We start from the raw sequence: 19,637 nt of genomic DNA, 5'->3' as shown, positions 1-19,637 counted from the left end.
GTTATTACAAGGGTTCCTATGTAATAACAAGGTTGAAAAAGACTGCTTTAAAGCAGAGCTCCAACTCCCCCACCAAAAAAGTAAACATCAGCAGCTACAAATGCTGTAGCTGCTGACTTCTACTATTAGGGTACTTACCTGTCCAGGGATCCCACGGTGTCCTCACCCAAGCTGATTCTTGTGTAAGGGAAGCCGACAGTGAAGCCTTGGGCTTCACAGCCTGTTTCCTACTTTGCATGCGCGAATCGCACTGCGCTTTTTTAATAAGCCGGCTGCTGCGAGGGCTGAACTTCCGGCTGAGTTTGCCACGGCGAACTTAGCAGAAAGTGTGAGTGGGTACCTGTCAAATCCAGGTATCCGCTCCCCCCCACAAGGTGTCAAATGTGGCACTGGGGGGGAAGGAGGCAGACAAGTGGAGCTTCCCCTTTTGGGTGGAGCTCCGCTTTAAAGTGTGGGATTAGCCTCCACCTCTAGATGTAGACACTATGTAAATCAAAAAGGCTTAGGCCCATCTAGTGGTCATACCTCCACAACTAAAAACACTTTAAGTCCAAATGTTTGTGTACACCTGGCCACCATGACTATGCTTGTTGGACATACCACTCAAAAACTATGGGCCTTGATATGGAGTTGCCCCAACTTTGGGGCTTCATAAACCTCCATTGTTGTGGGAAGGCTTTCCATGAAAATATTGATTGTGTTATTTCAGCCATAAAGAGCATTTGTGAGGTCAAGTTCTGGTGTTGGATGAAAAGACCTGGCCAATTCATCACAAAGGTAATCAGTAGGGTTGAGGTCAGGGCTTGGTGCAGACCATTTAAGTTTGTCCAAACCAAACTCATCAAACCATGTCTATATGGAGATGACTGTACACAGGGGAACAGTCATGGTGGAACAGAAAAGCTGTTACCACAAGGTTGAAAGAACACAATTGTCTAAAATGTCACAAATAACAATTGCCGTGATAATGTGCCCAAACCCATATTATTGTGTACAACAAAATACTAAGAGAAAGATGGGGCTTTGTATGGGCAATTGGAGAAAGAATGATCACAATTATCACACCATATAATTAATTAAAATTACTATCTTTATTGAACAGACATATATATATATATATATATATATATATATATATATATATATATATATATATATATATACATACTATAACTACATAGAAAGACTGGATAAAAGAAAAACGCACATGTTGAAATATATTCCCATAGGGAATGCTGATACAGTGTATCTCATTAGATGTTACGGTCTCTAGATAGCTACATCATTGGATGATGTAGCATTAACAGTACCCTTCACTGGAAACACCTGAACTCAATTATTTGAAGGCAATGCTTTTTTTCTCACAGAATAGATGCAGGAACTCCCCCCTTCTAAGTCACTTCATGTCTCCACTCCCTACCCACCGCCGAGCACTGACCCTTGGTTCTGCCCCTACCCACCTCTGAGCACAAACCCTTGGTTCCACCCCCAACCCAGCTCCCAGTGCGACCCTTTTTAGAGAATTTAGAATCAAGTATCATTTCGTAATGCTAAGTAGTTTGTATGGAATTTGAAAAAAAATCCAATTTGAAAAAAAAAAATCTTCCCTCACACAGGTGTATTCCTATCCCTGTTGTATGTGATTCTTAGTCCTGGTCCAGAGGAGATTACATATACAGTGAGTAAACGCCCACTTGTAGTATAGTCCTTCCATCACAGGAACTACAGAGTAGACATGAATCGAAATCCCAAGTTACAGCGCTGGTTCCATTGGATAAAGAACCCATAGAATTTGGTAATGATAACAAGAAAATCAATAAAATAGATCTCCCGCAGCCAGCAGCAATAGACCCCCAAGCAGCAACAACAGATCTCCCAGCAGCCAACATTAATAGACTCTCCAGCAGCCAGCAACAGTAGACTCCTCCCTAAACAGTAGATCCCTTCCATTAATCCCCAGTAACAAAAGATCATCCACCAGCAACAATAGATTGCAACGCAAAAATAGATCCCCTCCACAACAATAGGCACCCCAGCAGCCAGCATCAGTAGACCCTCCCAAGAACCCCTTGCCATTGCATACATCCAGAGCTGGAAGTGCCAGAACTGCTTTTCCTAGCGTTCCCGCTGAAAAAAACCCTGTTTGGAGGCTGGACCAAATACTTTTGGGCATTTAGGGTATCAGGTAGGTAACCAATGTTCTGGTCAGATGTAAGCTCTTCTATGCTCTGTCTGTAGGTTGGAGAAGCTTCCCAGACAGAGACGGTGTCGGATGAAAACAAAAGTTTGATGTGGACTTTGCTTAAACAAATGAGACCGGGGATGGACTTGTCTAGAGTCGTGCTGCCAACCTTTATACTGGAGCCTCGATCGTTCCTGAATAAATTATCCGATTATTACTACCATGCTGACATTCTGTCACAGTGAGTAACTGTTTGGTGCTTGAAAATGTGCAAAAGATGTTTCTAAGCTGCATAGCAGCCCACTGACTTTATAAATAGTATGGGGAAGAAAAGAAAAGACTGTCAGGGATAACGAGAGCAGGGATCTGCGTAGCTACGCTTAGGAAACTGAGATCAGACTATATATGATTCAAGCAAGTTTATTAACAGTGAAACAAAACCTATCCAAACACCAGCAAACATGAAGATATAGGTGAACCATAAAGCAAAAAATTCTAACAAGCAACCTAACCATAATACTATATTTACAAAATGGGAAACACAGATAAACAGAGTAATGATGCTAGGGACAGATAGGAAGGGGGAACCAGGACTGTGATCAGGACAGGAACAGGGAGAGCAGAAATGAGGCAGCAGGGTACAGGATGCAAGAGCAAAATCAGGAGCAGGGTCAGGATGAATTAGCAAGCAGTATCTGGATAGCAGGGCAAAACACTGAAGCAAAGGTTAATAGTAAAGGAGGGAATAAATACCCTCCCAGCAGCCATCATAAGGTGGAGAATGACTAAAGGGATCTGCTGGCTCCTGGGAGACGCCCATTGGTGGACAACAGAACTACAACCTTCCGCTCTGGAAACCGCCTGCCAACAGCAGGTGATTCAGGTCCCTATAGTGACATCATTTTAATTTCTCTTTAAAGTGACACTATATAATGGATCAATTTTAGGTTATATTTTGTACAATTGTGAATTTTTATTAATTATGTAAAATATTTATTTCACAAATAAACATTTAGCAAAGCAAAGCATTTGGCAAAGCTGATTGGCCAAACTTTATGAAGAAATTTGATTTTTAAAATTTTTTTGTTAAATATTTTTTATTGCAGAAAGCAAAAAATATAGTATATTTTTTTTCTAAATTTTAGGTCTTTTTTCTTATATATATATATATATATATATATATATATATATATATATATATATATATATATTACAGAAAATAAAAAGACCCAATGATGATCAAATACCACTAAAAGAAAGCTCTATTTGAGTGAAAAATTATATAAATTTAGTTTGGGTACAGTGTTACATGACTGTGCAATCGCCAGGTAAAGTAGCTGAGTGCCAAATAGCAAAAAATGTCCTGGTCATGAAGGGGGTAAAAAAAGGGGTTAAGTCAGTGTAGTCCATGTAATAACTTACAGCAACCAATCAAAAATTAGCATGAGCTACAGTGCAAAAGAGAAACTTTTGTGACGCCCAGCAGCTCGCGATACATCCTAATGACCTGAGATCAGAGAAATGGTGTAGAGATGATAGATAGAACAGTTTCCTGTACGTTGTACAAAGAGAATTTTACATCGGATTGGCAGTTCATATTTTCTTCTGTTGTCTTTGATATTCAGAAGTCCATCAAGAGATGAAAGGCTTATATAATACATTCTCCTCGCATCATCTGAGACTGGCGCGGATCATTATTTGTCGACCTTATAAAGACAGAACGTCGTCTGTGAAAGGCTTAGTCCATTAGAGGATGAGCCATGAATATCCGAGGACTTTCTGTGTCCGCTTTAGTCTATTCGATTATTTCACCTTTAATGTCACTGTAACGCTGATGAGATGTGAGCGCAGTCCTCGCAAGATCAACGCCACCTTGAGACAAAACTTTGATAGAAAACTAATTACTAGGGATGAGCTGAACACACCTGGGTTTGGTTTAACCACTTTACCACCGGAGGATTTTGCTGTCTTACGTCTGGGCCACTTTTTGCGATTCGGCGCTGTGCGACTTTAACTGACAATTGCGCGGTCATGCAACGCCGTACCCAAACGAAATTTACTTCCTTTTTTTCCCACAAACAGAGCTTTCTTTTGGTGGTATTTGATCACCTGTGCGATTTTTTACTTTTTGCGCTATAAACAAAAAAAGAGCTACATTTTTATATATGAAATTCCCCCCCCAAAAAAATGTAAAAATCAAAATTTTTTATCATTTTAGGCCAATTTGTTTTCTGCTACATATTTTTGGTAAAAAAAATTGCAATAAGCGTATTTTGATTGGTTTGCGCAAAAGTTATTGCGTTTACTAACTAAGGGAAAGAATTCTGTCACGTTTGGTGTTTTTTTTTAACGAGTAATGGCGGCGATCTGCGATTTTTTTTTGCGGGACTGTGACATTGCGGCGGAAAGATCGGACCCTTGACTAACATTTTTGACACTTTTGGGGGTACCAGTGACATTACTACAGTAATCAGTGCTATACATATGCACTGTTACTGTAAAAATGACACTGGCAGGGAAGGGGTTAATTTTTATTGGTGATCAAGGGGTTAATGTATGCCTGGTGCTTACTAACGTGTGTGGGGGGAGGTGACTGAGTGACACAGGGACAGATCGCAGGTTCAGCTATCTGTCACTTAGGAGATCCGCCCGCTTTTACACAAGCAGGCGGATCTCCAGACTAGATTCCCCGACGATCGGGGAAGAGCAGCGGTGATCACCGCCTCTCCTCCCCTGGCCCGACTCCCACTGTGACTGAATACAGCGGGAGCGAGCCTCCGGCGGCGAGCGCGCGCCGCCGAGAGAGGGAAATGTCTGGCGACATAGGTCTACGTCGTCAGATGTTATCAAGCCACTTTGCCACAGTAGCAGCTCAGTGAGCAGCGGTAAAGTGGTTAAGGCTAGTTTAGCAAACGTGAATAAAGTTCAAGTACGGAATTCAAACACCATTAAGACCCCTTTCTTACTTGTGCGACTTGTCCTGCGACTTGGGACTTCAAAGCCACATGACAAGTCGTACCCCATGAGTTCCAATGAGTACCATTTATATCTGTGTGACTTCAAGACGCAGCGACTTCAAACGCAACTTCGGCGCAACCAAAAATCACCCTAAAAAGTAATAGAATAAGAACATAATAAATAATAAAAATGTGTGTCTTCAATCAAAGTCCTTTCAAATCAACAATACCTAAAACTACCCCCAAAAAATAAATTCCATACAGCTAAAAGTCGAAAAGCTGTGAAGCACAAGATGAACTTCTGAGAAAAGAACATCTTTAAATGTTTACTCTTCACAATCTTACCTTACTTGACTTCTAAACGAGCGCCCGTTGCAGTTTTACTGCGGCAGGCAACCCCTCCTGCGTGAACCGACGTAGCTCTACGTCAGTCGCACGCATGTAGCTAGGGTGCAAGCGACGCCGCCGCGCTCCCGTCCCCACTCGGCAGCACGGGGTTGGCGGCTCTAATTGCTGCCGGCCACCCACGATCGCTTACCGCTGAGAGAGAAGAACGGTCAGCTGTTGTAAACACATCTGACCGTTCCTCTCCCTGGAATAATCACAGAGCTCCTGTGATCCTTCTATATAGGATCACAGGTCTCTTTGATCATTTCAAAGGCCCGCCCCCATACAGTTAGAAACACTCCCCCATGCTTACATTTAACCCCATGATGACCCGCTGTGTTAACCCCTTCCCGGCCAGTGTCATTATTACAGTAACAATGCATATTTTTAGCACTGATTACTGTAGTAATGTCACTGGTCCCCCCCAAAAGTGTCAAAAATGTCAGTTAGGGGTCCGATCTGTCCGCCGCAATGTTCGCAGTCCCGCTAAAAATCGCAGATCGCTGCCATTGCTAGTAAAAAAAAAAAAAACAATAAAAATGACATAAATCTTTCCCGTAGTTAGTAGACGCGATAACTTTTGCGCAAACCAATAAAAATACGCTTATTGAGATTTTTATTACCAAAAATATGTAGCAGAAAACAAATTGGCCTAAAATGTTAAAAAAATTAGATTTTTAATTTTTTTTTTGGGAATGTTATATAGCAGAATGTGAAAAATATTGTTTTTTTTTTTCAGAATTGTCGCTCTTTGTTTATAGCACAAAAAATAAAAATCGCAGAGGTATTCAAATACCAACAAAAGAAAGCTCTATTTGTGGGGGGGAAAAAGACGTCCATTTTATTTAAATACAGTGTCGCACGGTCGCGTAATGGTCCGTTAAAATAACGCAGTGCCGAATCGCAAAAAATGGCCTGGTCATTAAGGGGGCAAATCCTTCCAGTCCAGAAGTGGTTAAGGATAGCAATGAAAGCGCTTTGACCTGCATCATTCAGATCATAACAATACAAATTACCACTGGTCACGAAAGCATGAAGGTGTTAACTGCGCCTTTTCCAACTACACCAAAATGGGATAGAAATATTCTTACAGTGCAGCGCAACCAAAAATCACCATAAAAAGTAATAGAATAAAAATATAATAAATTATACACATTTGTGTGTCTTCAATCAAAGTCCTTTTAAATCAACAATACATAAAACTACCCCCCAAAAAACAAAGTCCATGTGTAAAAAAAAAAAAAAAAAAGCAATATAAAGAGTGATCCACCGCAGTGTTCTTAAATCACTTAATGACACCAAAAAGTGCACACCACCACCGGCTGGAAAACCTGCTCACCTCACAGATGAGATCAATCAGCTTTGTATATAGATACTCCTGCAATCTCCTGCTACGGTCTCCTATCCTGGCATTCGGCTCTGCAAGCTCCTCTTACTGCTCTGCAAACCTCATGCAAGTACAAAGGCCAGGGCTGGGACAAGGGGTGGACAGGAGGGGATGCTGCCCTGGGCACTGTGGTGTCATGTGAGGTGGGAGGGCGCTGTGAGGGGATTGGAAGAGATTTGTGTCAGAAGGGGAAATTTGTGGATAAGAATTGCTTTAGGAGGTGAAATGTGGGACGGGGGTGTACTAGGAGTGGTGAGTTTGTAGGTTAGCTAGAAGAGGCGATATAGTTTGGGGGGGGGTTGTGCTAGGAGGGGAAAGTTTTCTTGGGAGGAGGGATTGTGATTGGGAGTGAAAGACAGATACTTAATGAACACTGAGAAATGGTTTGGATTGCCTCAAATGGGGGTCTGTGTTTACACTTATGCTAATGTCTATTGAACTTCAATGTCAGAGATAGGCTCTCCCTGTGTGTTGAGGTGGAATGTGGATCCTGTTAAGCCTGTCTGTCTCATTGTTAATTGTTAATGAACTCACATATTGTTTCAATCCAGATGACTTGATAATTAGTTCAGGTTAATTCTATTTCGGTATACAATTTCATCTGCATATGATAATGTAATCAGGCAACCCCTGACCTGATAAGGTAATTTGACCAGGAGGGGGATGTGCTCATGTGTGTAAAAATTGAGTGGGAAACTGTTCAATAAAGGAGGAGATTCCAGTACAAGCTAAGTTGTCGGCTAGCTATGTTCACGACTGGGAGGAAGACGTATACTGACGGAAGTCCACAAGTACAGTGTCGGTCGCGGTTCCGTTACAGTGATAATAAAGATGATTCGGAGGGATTTGTGCTAGGAGGGTAAATTTGGGGATGGGGGGGGGACTTGAAGTAGGAGGGGGGGTGTACTTGGAGGGGCAATTTTAGTGAAAAGAATTTATGCTACGAGTGGTGTTTTTTTTTTTGTTGGGGGGGCAAATATTTGTTCTGGGTGGGGGGATTTCAGCGGGGGGGGGGGGCAGATTTGTACTGGGAGGAAAGGGGGATTTATCCTTAGGGGGTAGTCATGCAAATTAATGCTCAGTTTTTTTTTGGGGGGGGGGGGTTTTGCTGGCACATAATGCTCATGCATCCTGGGGGGGTGCAGTGTGGCATGTTTGCCTTGGGCTCTAGATGACCTTGTCCCATCACTAACAAAGGCAGACTACATAGTTCTCTCCATTTGAACAAAGTTTATTAAAAGCCGCCATGTAAAATGAAAAGCACTTGTAATCACATTCACATTTGTCTGCTCACCACTCCTCAGAGAGTGCAAAATTAAAGGTACACATATTGTGAGATCGCACATTTTAACAATAAACGCTCAAGGTATCAAAAGGTACCCACCAAGCTGACATGGGGAAGACGCTGTACCCATATAATATGTCATGGAGGCAATGGGGGAAGAAGCTGTACCCATATAATATGTCATGGAGGCAATGGGGGGAAGAAAACTGTACCCATATAAAATGTCATGGAGGCAATGGGGGAAGAACCTGTACCCATATAATATGTCATGGAGGCAATGGGGGAAGAAACTGTACCCATATAATATGTCATGGAGGCAATGGGGGAAGAAACTGTACCCATATAATATGTCATGGAGGCAATGGGGGAAGAAACTGTACCCATATAATATGTCATGGAGGCAATGGGGGAAGAAGCTTTACCCATATAATGTGTCATGGAGGCAATGGGGGAAGAAGCTGTACCCATATAATATGTCATGGAGGCAATGGGGGAAGAAGCTGTACCCATATAATATGTCATGGAGGCGATGGGGGAAGATGCTGTACCCATATAATATGTCATGGAGGCAATGGGGGAAGAAGCTGTACCCATATAATATGTCATAGAGGCAATGGGGGAAGAAGCTGTACCCATATAATATGTCATGGAGGCAATGGGGGAAGAAGCTGTACCCATATAATATGTCATGGAGGCGATGGGGGAAGATGCTGTACCCATATAATATGTCATGAAGGCAATGGGGGAAGAAGCTGTACCCATATAATATGTCATGGAGGCAATGGGGTAAGAAGCTGTACCCATATAATATGTCATTGAGGCAATGGGGGAAGACGTTGTACCCATATAATATGTCATGGAGGCAATGGGGGAAGAAGCTGTACCCATATAATATGTCATGGAGGCAATGGGGGAGACGCTGTACCCATATAATATGTCATGGAGGCAATGGGGGAAGAAATTGTACCCATATAATATGTCATGGAGGCAATAGTGGAAGAAGCTGTACCCATATAATATGTCATGGAGGCAATGGGGGAGACGCTGTACCCATATAATATGTCATGGAGGCAATGGGGGAAGAAACTGTACCCATATAATATGTCATGGAGGCAATAGTGGAAGAAGCTGTACCCATATAATATGTCATGAAGGCAGGTGTAATTCCCGATGAAACCAGTATGATGATAAAACAAATCAGCAATGGACCAGGTAGTGAAAAGAAGAAAGAAAAAAGTAGAAGAAAAGTATTTTTCCCAGATATCTCCACAAAGGTCCCTTGAAAAGCCACAGGGTTGCTACTGAGTATGAAAATGCTGTTGAGGATAGTGAAAAATTATATGTCAAATATAAAGAATATGAAAGGCTCACAGGCCAATAGCTTATGGTCCATACATATAAAATTGTATGTACATGCATATGAATCAAATAAAAGGTTATAATTTACCTTGTCTGCAAAGCTAAAAGGAGTAATGGAGGGCGCAGAGGGATTCAGAGGAATAGTTACCACTTTTCAACATAGGTAGCTCAATATATAATGGAGGGATCTGAGCCAATGGTTCCAGTCCCCAATATCGCACATAGAGTTCTAGGTGAAATAAAGATTATGGTGGAATACTTCAGACAGTGATTACCTAGGAGTAGAATCATATATCCTTCAGTTTGTAAGAGGGACTTACCCTGTTGGATAATAAAGTTGGCATCCTCTGCACCCTCTCGATTTGCTTTATATCGCTTTTCAAGGGGCATTTGACAGACAGAGAAGATACATTATGTCATCTGCTCACCCTTAATCCCTTAAAATCCTGCACTACTGCCCCAAAAGTGCATGCTGTTGCAGCTCAGCTCCATTCACTTACATGGTTCATGTTCAGTGCATGGTACTGCCTGTCAAACATGATGTGAATAATTTTTGCTGAGCATCTGTATACACCATATGGTCACCTTGGCAGTAAAAACATGGCTCCTGTTTTTACTGGCTAAAACTGCAAGTGTATACAAGGCTCTAGGGGCCCCACCAGAGGCTCTCCTTTTCCGACCAGCCCCGACCGAGCTTCCCTTGCTCCCCCCTGCAGCCCCTGGCCGCCCCCTTCCGGCCAGTTCGGCAACCCGGAGTCAGTGTAGCAGGCGCTGTCCAGCCTGGCTGACCGGTGAGCATTGAGTTCCTGGAGCAGAGCTTTAGCCTGGGATCAGGGCCGGCACTACCAGTAAGGTGACCTAGGCTCCTGCCTAGGGTGCAACTTAGCAAAGGGTGCCGGTGGAGCCTTCCCTGAGGTAAGTGACTTACTGTAAGTCACTGAAGGGGTTTTAACCAGTGGCGGCTGGCCCCTCCATTAGGAGTGCAGGGGTGCCGCCCCCCCATCCATGCGTCTGGCCCCCTAATCTACATGCAGGTTGCTGGATGCATGGATTCCAATGAGGGTTTTTTGAAGCACCTGATTAGAGCCAGAGACTCTAATCACCATGGACCTCTGGGCTGTACTTTCCCCCTGGGCCAAAAGTTGGAATTCAGCCCCTGGGCACGGGCCCATATGCCATTACCTAATCTGCCTATTTGGTAATCCAGCACTGGTCCTCAGGGCTGCTGTTAGAAATCATGGGGCCCCATACAGTCTTTAAGACGAGGTGCAGAAAAACAGCGACACTGACTTTATCCCCCTACACCCCAAAAAAAACAAAAAATAAATTTCCACCTCCCGGGCCCTTTTGTTGACCTAATAGGGCCCAAGGAAATGTAATTTAAGCTCTTGTTAGCAAGTGGGGGTGTGGTCTAGTAAAATCAATTTATTAATTTAGGCAGAAATTAACAATAAAATTGCCCTGGGCCCCCGTTTCGCTGATGAGGTCTGGGCCCAGTACAACAGAACCATTTGTACTACCTTATCAGCGGCCCTGGGGGTCCTTTACCCTTTCAGGAATTGGGTTTACACCATTGACTGCCCCTAATGGATGAGGCTATCCATTGTAGACCTGGAGGTACCCCCAGCTGAGCACCACGGCTGTATGTATTACATCTCTCACATGTATGTATTCCACGCTACTCCAGGCCATGTGGTACAGTATGCATTTATCATGTTGCAGATATTATTTATCATTGCATGTGTATTATCTGATAATCATCTATCATACAGACATTTATATGTCAGCTGTGTGGAATGATAAAGTATTTGTATATGTATGGGTATCTTCAGTTAATGAGTAATACATCATTTCCCGAAGGCCAGGTCCTTTCATTCTGTATTACATTTCTAAGAAGGGAACCCGTTTCCATTGAACTGACCTCACACAATTAGCTATGTGATCTAGTTAGAAAATCCTCTGAGATTTGCTACTTTTACCACTAAGGAATTTTAAAGAGCTCTTTTTTTTTTCTGGAAGCGCTGAGGAAATTTGCATTGTTTCTGCAAACATCATCTGTTTTTTTTTTTTTACCTGAAAATAATTCCAAAAAAGGTTTACAATGGAGAATATCAGAGAGAAAAGCATCTTTTGCTCAGGATGTTGATACGGTTTTTAGTGGACATGCACTTTAAGGGGCAATAGAGTGAAGAGGGAAAAATTAAAGTGTATCTAAAGCCAAAATATTTTTCTTTAGTATTGGATGGAGTAATGGGGGGTTAGGACCTTTATCAGATCCTTGCTCAGATTGCTGTTGGCTGTTGGTGTCCCAGCTGGAAAGAGTCACCTTCTCTATTCATCATGGAGAAACTGATGGGAAAATCCACAATTTAGTATTATCAGGACAGGGATAGAGGGGTGCACGGCTGGCTTAGAGGGGATTTGGTTCAGTTTAGAGGGATTTCCTCTCCTTTTTTTTAACAATAGGGCAGAGATTGAAGGGTAATCCCCTCAAAGGGAAACATGTCTGTGCTCTATTCAAAGTTAAACTGTAAAGCTGGCCATACACTAGTAGAATTTCGTTAGACATTTTTCTTTTAAAGATTGTTCATTCGGTTTTCTAATCATTAGTGGGGTCAAATCAACATTAGTTTTTTGACTGCAGTGATGGAAAAATTCAAAGGAGCATGATGGAAAATGTTTTCTGATCAAACAAATCTCCAACAGCGGATGTGGTTTTCATTCGGGGAAAGTCAATTCGATCCAAAATTAAATGTTAAAAGCAAACAAAATGTTTAACTCCTTTTGAAGGACATTCATCAAGCTATCAAATTTTCATAAACATTTTTGTTTGTAATAGCATATAGCCTGCTTTACTGTACTCTACCAAAACCTGTATGAGAATTGAATGCATGTCTCCTTGGGTATCTTCTAGAGCAGTGATGGCCAACCTTTTGGACCTCACGGACCACTAAACTCACAATTTTAAATCCTCAGATCCCCTAGACCTTCCCTCTCCTCCTCAGATCCCCCACAGATGCCCCCCTCCTCTTTACCCTTCCTCCTTCTCATCCTCCTCAAACCCCTAACACCTCCCTCTTCCTCAGACCCCCCCCCACCCTCCCAGGCGTTTCCTCCCTCCTCAGACACCCCCAAGACCTTTCTCCTTCTCCTCAGATCCCCCCCAGACCTGCCCCCTCCTCCTCAGATTCCCCCCAAGCCTCCTGCATCCCCCTCTGATCACCCTAGACCTTCCCTCTCCTCAGATTCCCCTAGACCTCCCCCCTCCTTCTCAGACCCCCCCCAGACCCTCCCTCTCCTCTTCAGACCCCCCCCCCCAGACCTTCCCTCCTTAGATCCCCCCAGACCTCCCTCCTCCCTTTTAGCCCCCCTCTAGACCTTTCCCCTCCTCCTCAGAACCCCCAGACCTTTCCCTTCCTCCTAAGATCCCCCAGACCTTTCCTCTCCTCCTTAGATCACCCCAGACTTTCCTCCTCAGATACCCCCTAGCCCTCCCCTCCTCCTTAGATCCCCCTAGACCTTCCCTCTCCTCCTCAGATCCTCCCTGACCTTCCCTCTCCTCCTCAGATCCCCCCAGACCTCCCCCCTCTTTCTCAGACCCTACAGACCTTCCCTCTCCTCCTCAGATCCCCCCAGAAGCCCCTTCTCCTCCTCAGACCCCCCACCCAACCCTCCCTCTCCTCCTCAGACCCTCCAAAACCTTCCCTTTCACAGGGGTTCACAGGAGCCGGACCTACAGAGGAAGTATCGAGTATCAATGCGCGCTGACAGTATTGACTGTCGGCGCGCATTGAGAACAGCACTGGAAACAACATTGGGCGGTATACATCTGCCACAATGTTGGTTTGTGGCAGAAACCCTGGGGGCCACTAAAATTTTCTCGTGGGCCATCAGTGGTCCATGGACTCTAGAGCAGTGGTCCTCAACTCCGGTCCTCAGGGCCCACTAACAGGCCAGATTTTAAGTATTACCTTGGGGAGATGCAGACTAGAGTACTGCAATCACTGAGCAGCAAATGATATCACCTGGGATGTATTTCAGTTATCTTGCAAATCTGGCCTGTTAGTGGGCCCTGTAGCCCCTGTAGGGTTGAGGACCACGGCTCTAGAGCACTCAAAAAGCCCCAAAGCCCAGAACTATGAAAATGTTTAAAGTATAACTAAAGGGAAATCTTTTTGTTTTCATTTTGTATGGAATAAGAGAGTTTTATAACCCCTGTCAGGTATTTCTCCCCCAACTATGTCCAACTGGGGAAACTCCCTTCACTTTCTGTTCAACAGCTAAAACAGGAAGTGCGAAAAAAAACCCCTCCAAAGTAAGGGAAATACATATCATGGATGAGTAAGACATGGATGAGAGAATTTGGAGTGGAGGAACTTGACTGGCCTGCATAGAGTCCCGAACTCAACCTGATAGAACATCTTTGTGATGAACATCAATGAATGTTCATGAACGTTCAACATCAGTGCCTGACCTCACAAGTGCACTACTGGAAGAGTGGTCAAACATTCCCATAGACACACTCCTAAACCTTGTGGACAGCCTTCCCAGAAGAGTTGAAGCTGTTATAGCTGAAAAGGGTGGACCAACTCAATATTGAACCTTATGGATTCAGACTGGGATGCCATTAAAGTTCATGTGTGTGTAAAGGCAGGTGTCCCAATACTTTTGACAATATAGTGCTTAGGCTAATTTTGACCACAATTTTGGTAAATGATAAAATTGGTAATTTTGCTGCAAAATCAAAACTCTGCTACTTCAGTCTGCTCATTCCAGGTAGCAAAGGTCCCAAAGCACCGTAGCTCAATAGTCAATATATTGTTGATGGATTTGCTACTGAGCAGCATAGAATGAATACAGTACATCTTGCCCGGCTGTCTGATGCCAAAATTGACTTAATATTCTCCTCTCAGGAAAATCCACCATCTCTGTCATTGCAATCGTTAATGGCAGGTCTGCTAGGGAGGGGGCAGAATTATCCCAAAGGTGCAGCATTGATTACAGTGCCTCGTCATTTTTATTCTTCACACAATCTATTAAATCCTTCTAAAGCTGAAGATTTAAAAAAAATAATAGAAAGCCTCAACGTTCAGGAACATAATAAAACTTCTTTCTCGTCTTCTTGCACTTCTCATGTATTTTGCGCCCAGCAGGGGACTGTCAAAGAACAACATGAACTAAAAATGGTAGAGATGCCGGTAAGCTTCCCCGCAGGAAACAAAAAGCTGCTCACCTTTCCCATAATGAAACAAACAAGTCGTGCAGGTTTTTGCTCACGGGTATAAACATTATATTTGCAGTATGTACAAAAAACCCTTCCAATAAAGGTGAACTTCAGGCAGATATAAAAGGCACAAATAAATGCAGCTTTGTATTTATTGTGCTTTCTGTAAGAATGGTCAAACATTCCCATAGACACACTCCTAAACCTTGTGGACAGCCTTCCCAGAAGAGTTGAAGCTGTTATAGCTGCAAAGGGTGGGCCAACTCAATATTGAACCCTACGGACTAAGACTGGGATGCCAATAAAGTTCATGTGTGTGTAAAGGCAGGCGTTCCAATACTTTTGGCAATATAGTGTATTACCAACGATATACAGAAATCCTCAGGCCACAAGCCTAATGCGCTATGTTCAAGCAGGAACAGGGTAACTAGTCCCCAAAATATGATGTGGCATTTTGAAGATGGATAAGAAGCTCATAAAGGAAACCCCCCAATGGGTGAAATTACACAGAATCCGCAGTGCAGGGTAGGACTGGGCAAGCTGCAGGGGGGCAAGTGCCCCCCGGGCCTTTCTGATGCCCCATAAAAAGGCTGCACTGCTTCTGCCACAGATGTGCCTAAAAGATTCTTGGTGAATAGACGTAAAAAGTCCCCACCGCTGACCTACTCAGTGCGGGATGAAGACAAGGACAGAGGGCAGGCCTCCCCCCTAACATGGATGGTGTAAACTATGTCTGAGCAGAGGCCGGTTCCATGCCCCTCTGGAGACTCTTCTCCCCTGTACCAGCTCCACCCAACCCCCCCTGGTGGCCAGGAACCTAGACTTGGCCAGTGAGTAGAGAGTACCTGGAGCGGAGCTTCAGCCTGGAATCGGGGTCAGGAGGAGGCCAGGAAGAGGGAGAATGGGAAGAGGCACCATGGGCCTCTGGTTTATACTTGCCCCCCTGGGCCGAAAATTGCCAGTAAGCCCCTGCCGCATTGGCTGGTGATATCCCTGAGGATGAAATTCTAATAAGCCCAGAGATGTAAACAGGATCAGTCACAAAGAGATGTTCCAAACAGGAAACTAAAATCTACTTACCTTTCCAGTAACTAAACAAACCAGTCATGCTGGTTTTTGCCTACAGGTATAAACATTATACTATATTTACTGTATGTACACAAATACATTCCATTAAGTGCCGGTTCACACATATGCGATGCGGGAACCCTGTGAATCCACTGCGGGTTCCCACATTGCATTCAAATCGCAGGCAGTTCACACGGCCATATACCAATCGCTGGGGGTGTCAATACAAAGTTAACGACACCCCCAGATCAGTTTGCATATCGCAGTGCAAACTTTTCAGAAACGTGGTGCACACGTTTCTGGTGCGGACCCAAAAAAGGGTCCTGTGCGAGTTGTGTCCGAATGGGATGCGAATTCAGCCATACAATCTGAATGGCTGAATTCGCATTGCACAGACATCGCATGTGATTTTCAGAGCAGTGCGCTATATCGCTATAGTGTGAGCCGGGACATAAGATGAACTCCAGGCAGATATAAAAGGCACAAATGAATGCAGTTTTGTATTAATTAATACATCATTCAATTATTATATTTTAATTAATACATTATAACATTTATTACATTTTAATTTTATATATTAAAAGAAGTGCAAGCAGTCTAAGTACTGAACTTTACCTTGGTAGTGGCTTCTTGCACTCCCCACATGGGGAATTCAGTACAGAAGAACTCGGGTAAGAGAAGGAGGAAGCAACTTGAGGAGACAATCCAGTGTGCTGCAGTGCTAGTAGACTGAAATACACTCTTAAATGTGCTGCTTCTATTTTACAAAGCTATATCCTTTTTATAGTTTTTTGCTCTTATTATAGGGCCGCTGTTGAAGATGACCCTTACTGTCGCATGAAGCAAGTTTTGAAGTGGTATTTATCTGGATTTTATAAGAAGCCAAAGGTAAAATAATGGGAACAGTTCCATTTTTTCATCATTCCTAATCCTTCATATCACTGACTTCCTATTTCAATAAAGAAAGCAAAAGTTAAATCATCAGCACATAGTAGATTTATATCCTTTGCCACTAATAAAGAATATATTTAAATTACGTTTTTCAGCTTTAACTGCCATTTTCATCTCCTCAAGGAGGATGAGAAAGAAGACAGGCAAGCTCTGAAGTCAAGCTCTATAGACATATAAGATATATTCACAAAGGCTACACCACCCCACACATGGTTCTCCTGTCCCAGTGCCTCACTTAGGGCTCATTTATACATACAAGTCCCCTCTTTCCATGGATAAAATAAAAGTTAGACATAATCCAGTTAGGCCTATTATCCCGGATTAAAACGTTGGTGTCTTCTTCGCTTGAAATATTTCAAAAACCCAGGACTTTCACAGGAATAGGTTAACCTCCCTGGCGGTAACCCCGAGCGTGACTCGGGGTGGATTTTTCAGTGCAGGATCGGTAACCCCGAGTCACGCTCGGGGTGGATGTGCAGAGAGCGCAGCGGTGTTCTCTTACCTTCTCCTGGCGATCCAGCGATGATCTCTCATTGCTGTGACCGCCAGCCGAGAGTCCCGCCGCTCCTCCGTCCTCCGTCGGTGTGATCACTTCCTAGTTCCGTTCCCTGCAGCAGCAATGCTGCATGGAAGCGGAACTAGGGAGGGAAATTAAAAAAAAAAAAAAAAACTTTGCACAAAACACAAACACATAACACATTTTATATATATATATATATATATATATACATATATACACACACACACACATATATATATATATAAAATTATATTATTGATTCGATTATAATTCATGCGTTATATATATATATACACACACATATATATATATATATATATATATATATATAATATATAACGCATGAATTATAATCGAATCAATAATATAATTTTATTATATATATTATATATTATATAATAAAATTATATTATTGATTCGATTATAATTCATGCGTTTGTGTTTCAAATTTATCACATCTGGGATGTCTACTAGACTCTTGTTTTGGTCAGGTTTAAGTCAGTAATTACTAAGAATTGTAGGCCTATAATACATAACTCCAAATTTCCATGAAAAGAATTGTACCGCTTTTGGTACAGAATTCCTGACAGAATCATACCGCCAGGGAGGTTAAAGGGTAACTCCCCTTTTGTGGGGAAAAAAATAGCAAATAAAGAAATGATATAGCGTATACAATTGTGACATAAGTCATATTTTAATGTTTTTAAAAATTACCCTTCCTTTTCAATCTGCAGCCGGTATAATTTTCTAAAAATACAATGCAATATGGCTACCTGGAGTTGTAATGTACACAGATTGTGTACTGATCACACCCCAGAAACATAATTTCCTGTGCAGCACCCTCCTAGGTTGGTGCTAGAGAGTGATTATAGTTTTGGCTTTGTCTGCCTATCAGAGGAGCAGCAGGTAATTTCTATATTGCTTTCTGCCTACCAGAGAGCAGGATCTGTGAGTTAGGTCTGCTCATGGTGCTCAGTGTGTGATTCATCTGGTCTAGGGAGTGTTTCACATTGGTCCAATAGGGAGGCATATTGGGCAGTGAAGGAAACCTAACCAATGGGTACACAGGCTTTGATGCAGCCCCAGTGATTGGCACAGACTGCTTGTCCGACGGTCAGCTGTCTTGTAATGACAACTGATGCGGCTGAGAAGAGGGGATGTCCCCCTCCCCCCCCCCTCCGCAGCCTTCCGCGGCTCGCCCAGGTCTCACATCCCACTGGGAGACCCGGGCAACCAGCCTGCACGGCCGCCGAAGGCTCGATCAAAGCCGCATTCAGCTCTGATCGGGTCTCCACGTAAAAACCCAGAAGTGATGTCATGATATCACTTCCGGGTACTCGGCGCCAAATTAAAAAAAATGACAGCATTCAAAACAGCCAAACTTGGCATTTTAAATGCTTTTAAGTGCAGAGGAGGGGTTTGGGGTCTTTTAGACCCCCAGATCCCTCCACAAGAGTACCTGTCAAGTGATAAAACATTTTTTTTAAATGTACGAAAATATCGGCTGATACCGATACGCAATGGCGAAAATATCGGTATCGGCAACAACAAACCGATATCGGTCAATCACTAATTCTGTTGCAGAATTGCTTTTAAAATACCCAAACCTCCAAAGTTCCATGTACCCATGTATGTAAAGATTGTAAACTAAAACTGACCATTATGACTTCTCGTGTTTCTGTGCCACAGGGAATAAAGAAGCCGTACAACTCAATTTTGGGTGAGAAGTTCCGATGTTGCTGGTTTCACCCACAGACCAACAGTCATACTTTTTACATAGCAGAACAGGTAAATACATCCAGTGGGGGGATTTACTAAAACTGGAGGGTGCAAAATCTGGTGCAACTCTGCATAGAATCCAATCAGCTTCCACGTTTTATTGTCAAAGCTTAACCACTTCTGGACAGGAAGGATTTACCCCCTTAATGGCCAGGCTATTTTTTGTGATACGGCACTGCGTTACTTTAACTGACAATTGTGCGGTCGTGCGACGCTGTACCCTATTAAAATTTATGTCCTTTTTTTCCCACAAATAAAGCTTTCCTTTGGTGGTATTTGATCACCTCTGCGATTTTTATTTTTTACGCTATAAACAAAAAGAGAGCGAAAATTCTGGGAAAAAAAAAATATTTTTTTGCTATATAACAATCATAATAAAAAAAAATGTAACCACTTCTGGACCGAAAGGATTTACCCCCTTAATGACCAGGCTATTTTTTGCGATACGGCACTGCGTTACTCTGCTATATAACATTCCCAATTTAAAAAAAATGTAAAAAAATCAAATTTTTTCATGATTTAAGCCAATTTGTATTCT

At 42.9% G+C, this 19,637-nt stretch overlaps 1 protein-coding gene across 3 annotated transcripts in view; it reads left to right on the top strand.

Moving 5' to 3' along the window:
- OSBPL5 (oxysterol binding protein like 5) overlaps positions 1–19,637 on the top strand; it is a 210,302-nt gene that overhangs the window by 148,972 nt on the left and 41,693 nt on the right. For all 3 annotated transcript variants that reach the window (XM_082270305.1, XM_082270306.1, XM_082270304.1), the window contains exons 10-12: positions 2,239–2,423; positions 16,656–16,737; positions 19,010–19,108. In XM_082270305.1, coding sequence (XP_082126431.1) covers positions 2,239–2,423; positions 16,656–16,737; positions 19,010–19,108 — 366 coding nt within the window. The remainder of the gene's footprint in view (positions 1–2,238; positions 2,424–16,655; positions 16,738–19,009; positions 19,109–19,637) is intronic.

This window comes from Pelophylax lessonae (assembly GCF_965119305.1).
Source record: "Pelophylax lessonae genome assembly, chromosome: 10".
NCBI lineage: Eukaryota > Metazoa > Chordata > Amphibia > Anura > Ranidae > Pelophylax > Pelophylax lessonae.
Note: the sequence above shows the minus strand (reverse complement) of the source record. Positions and strands in the feature narration are given on the sequence as shown.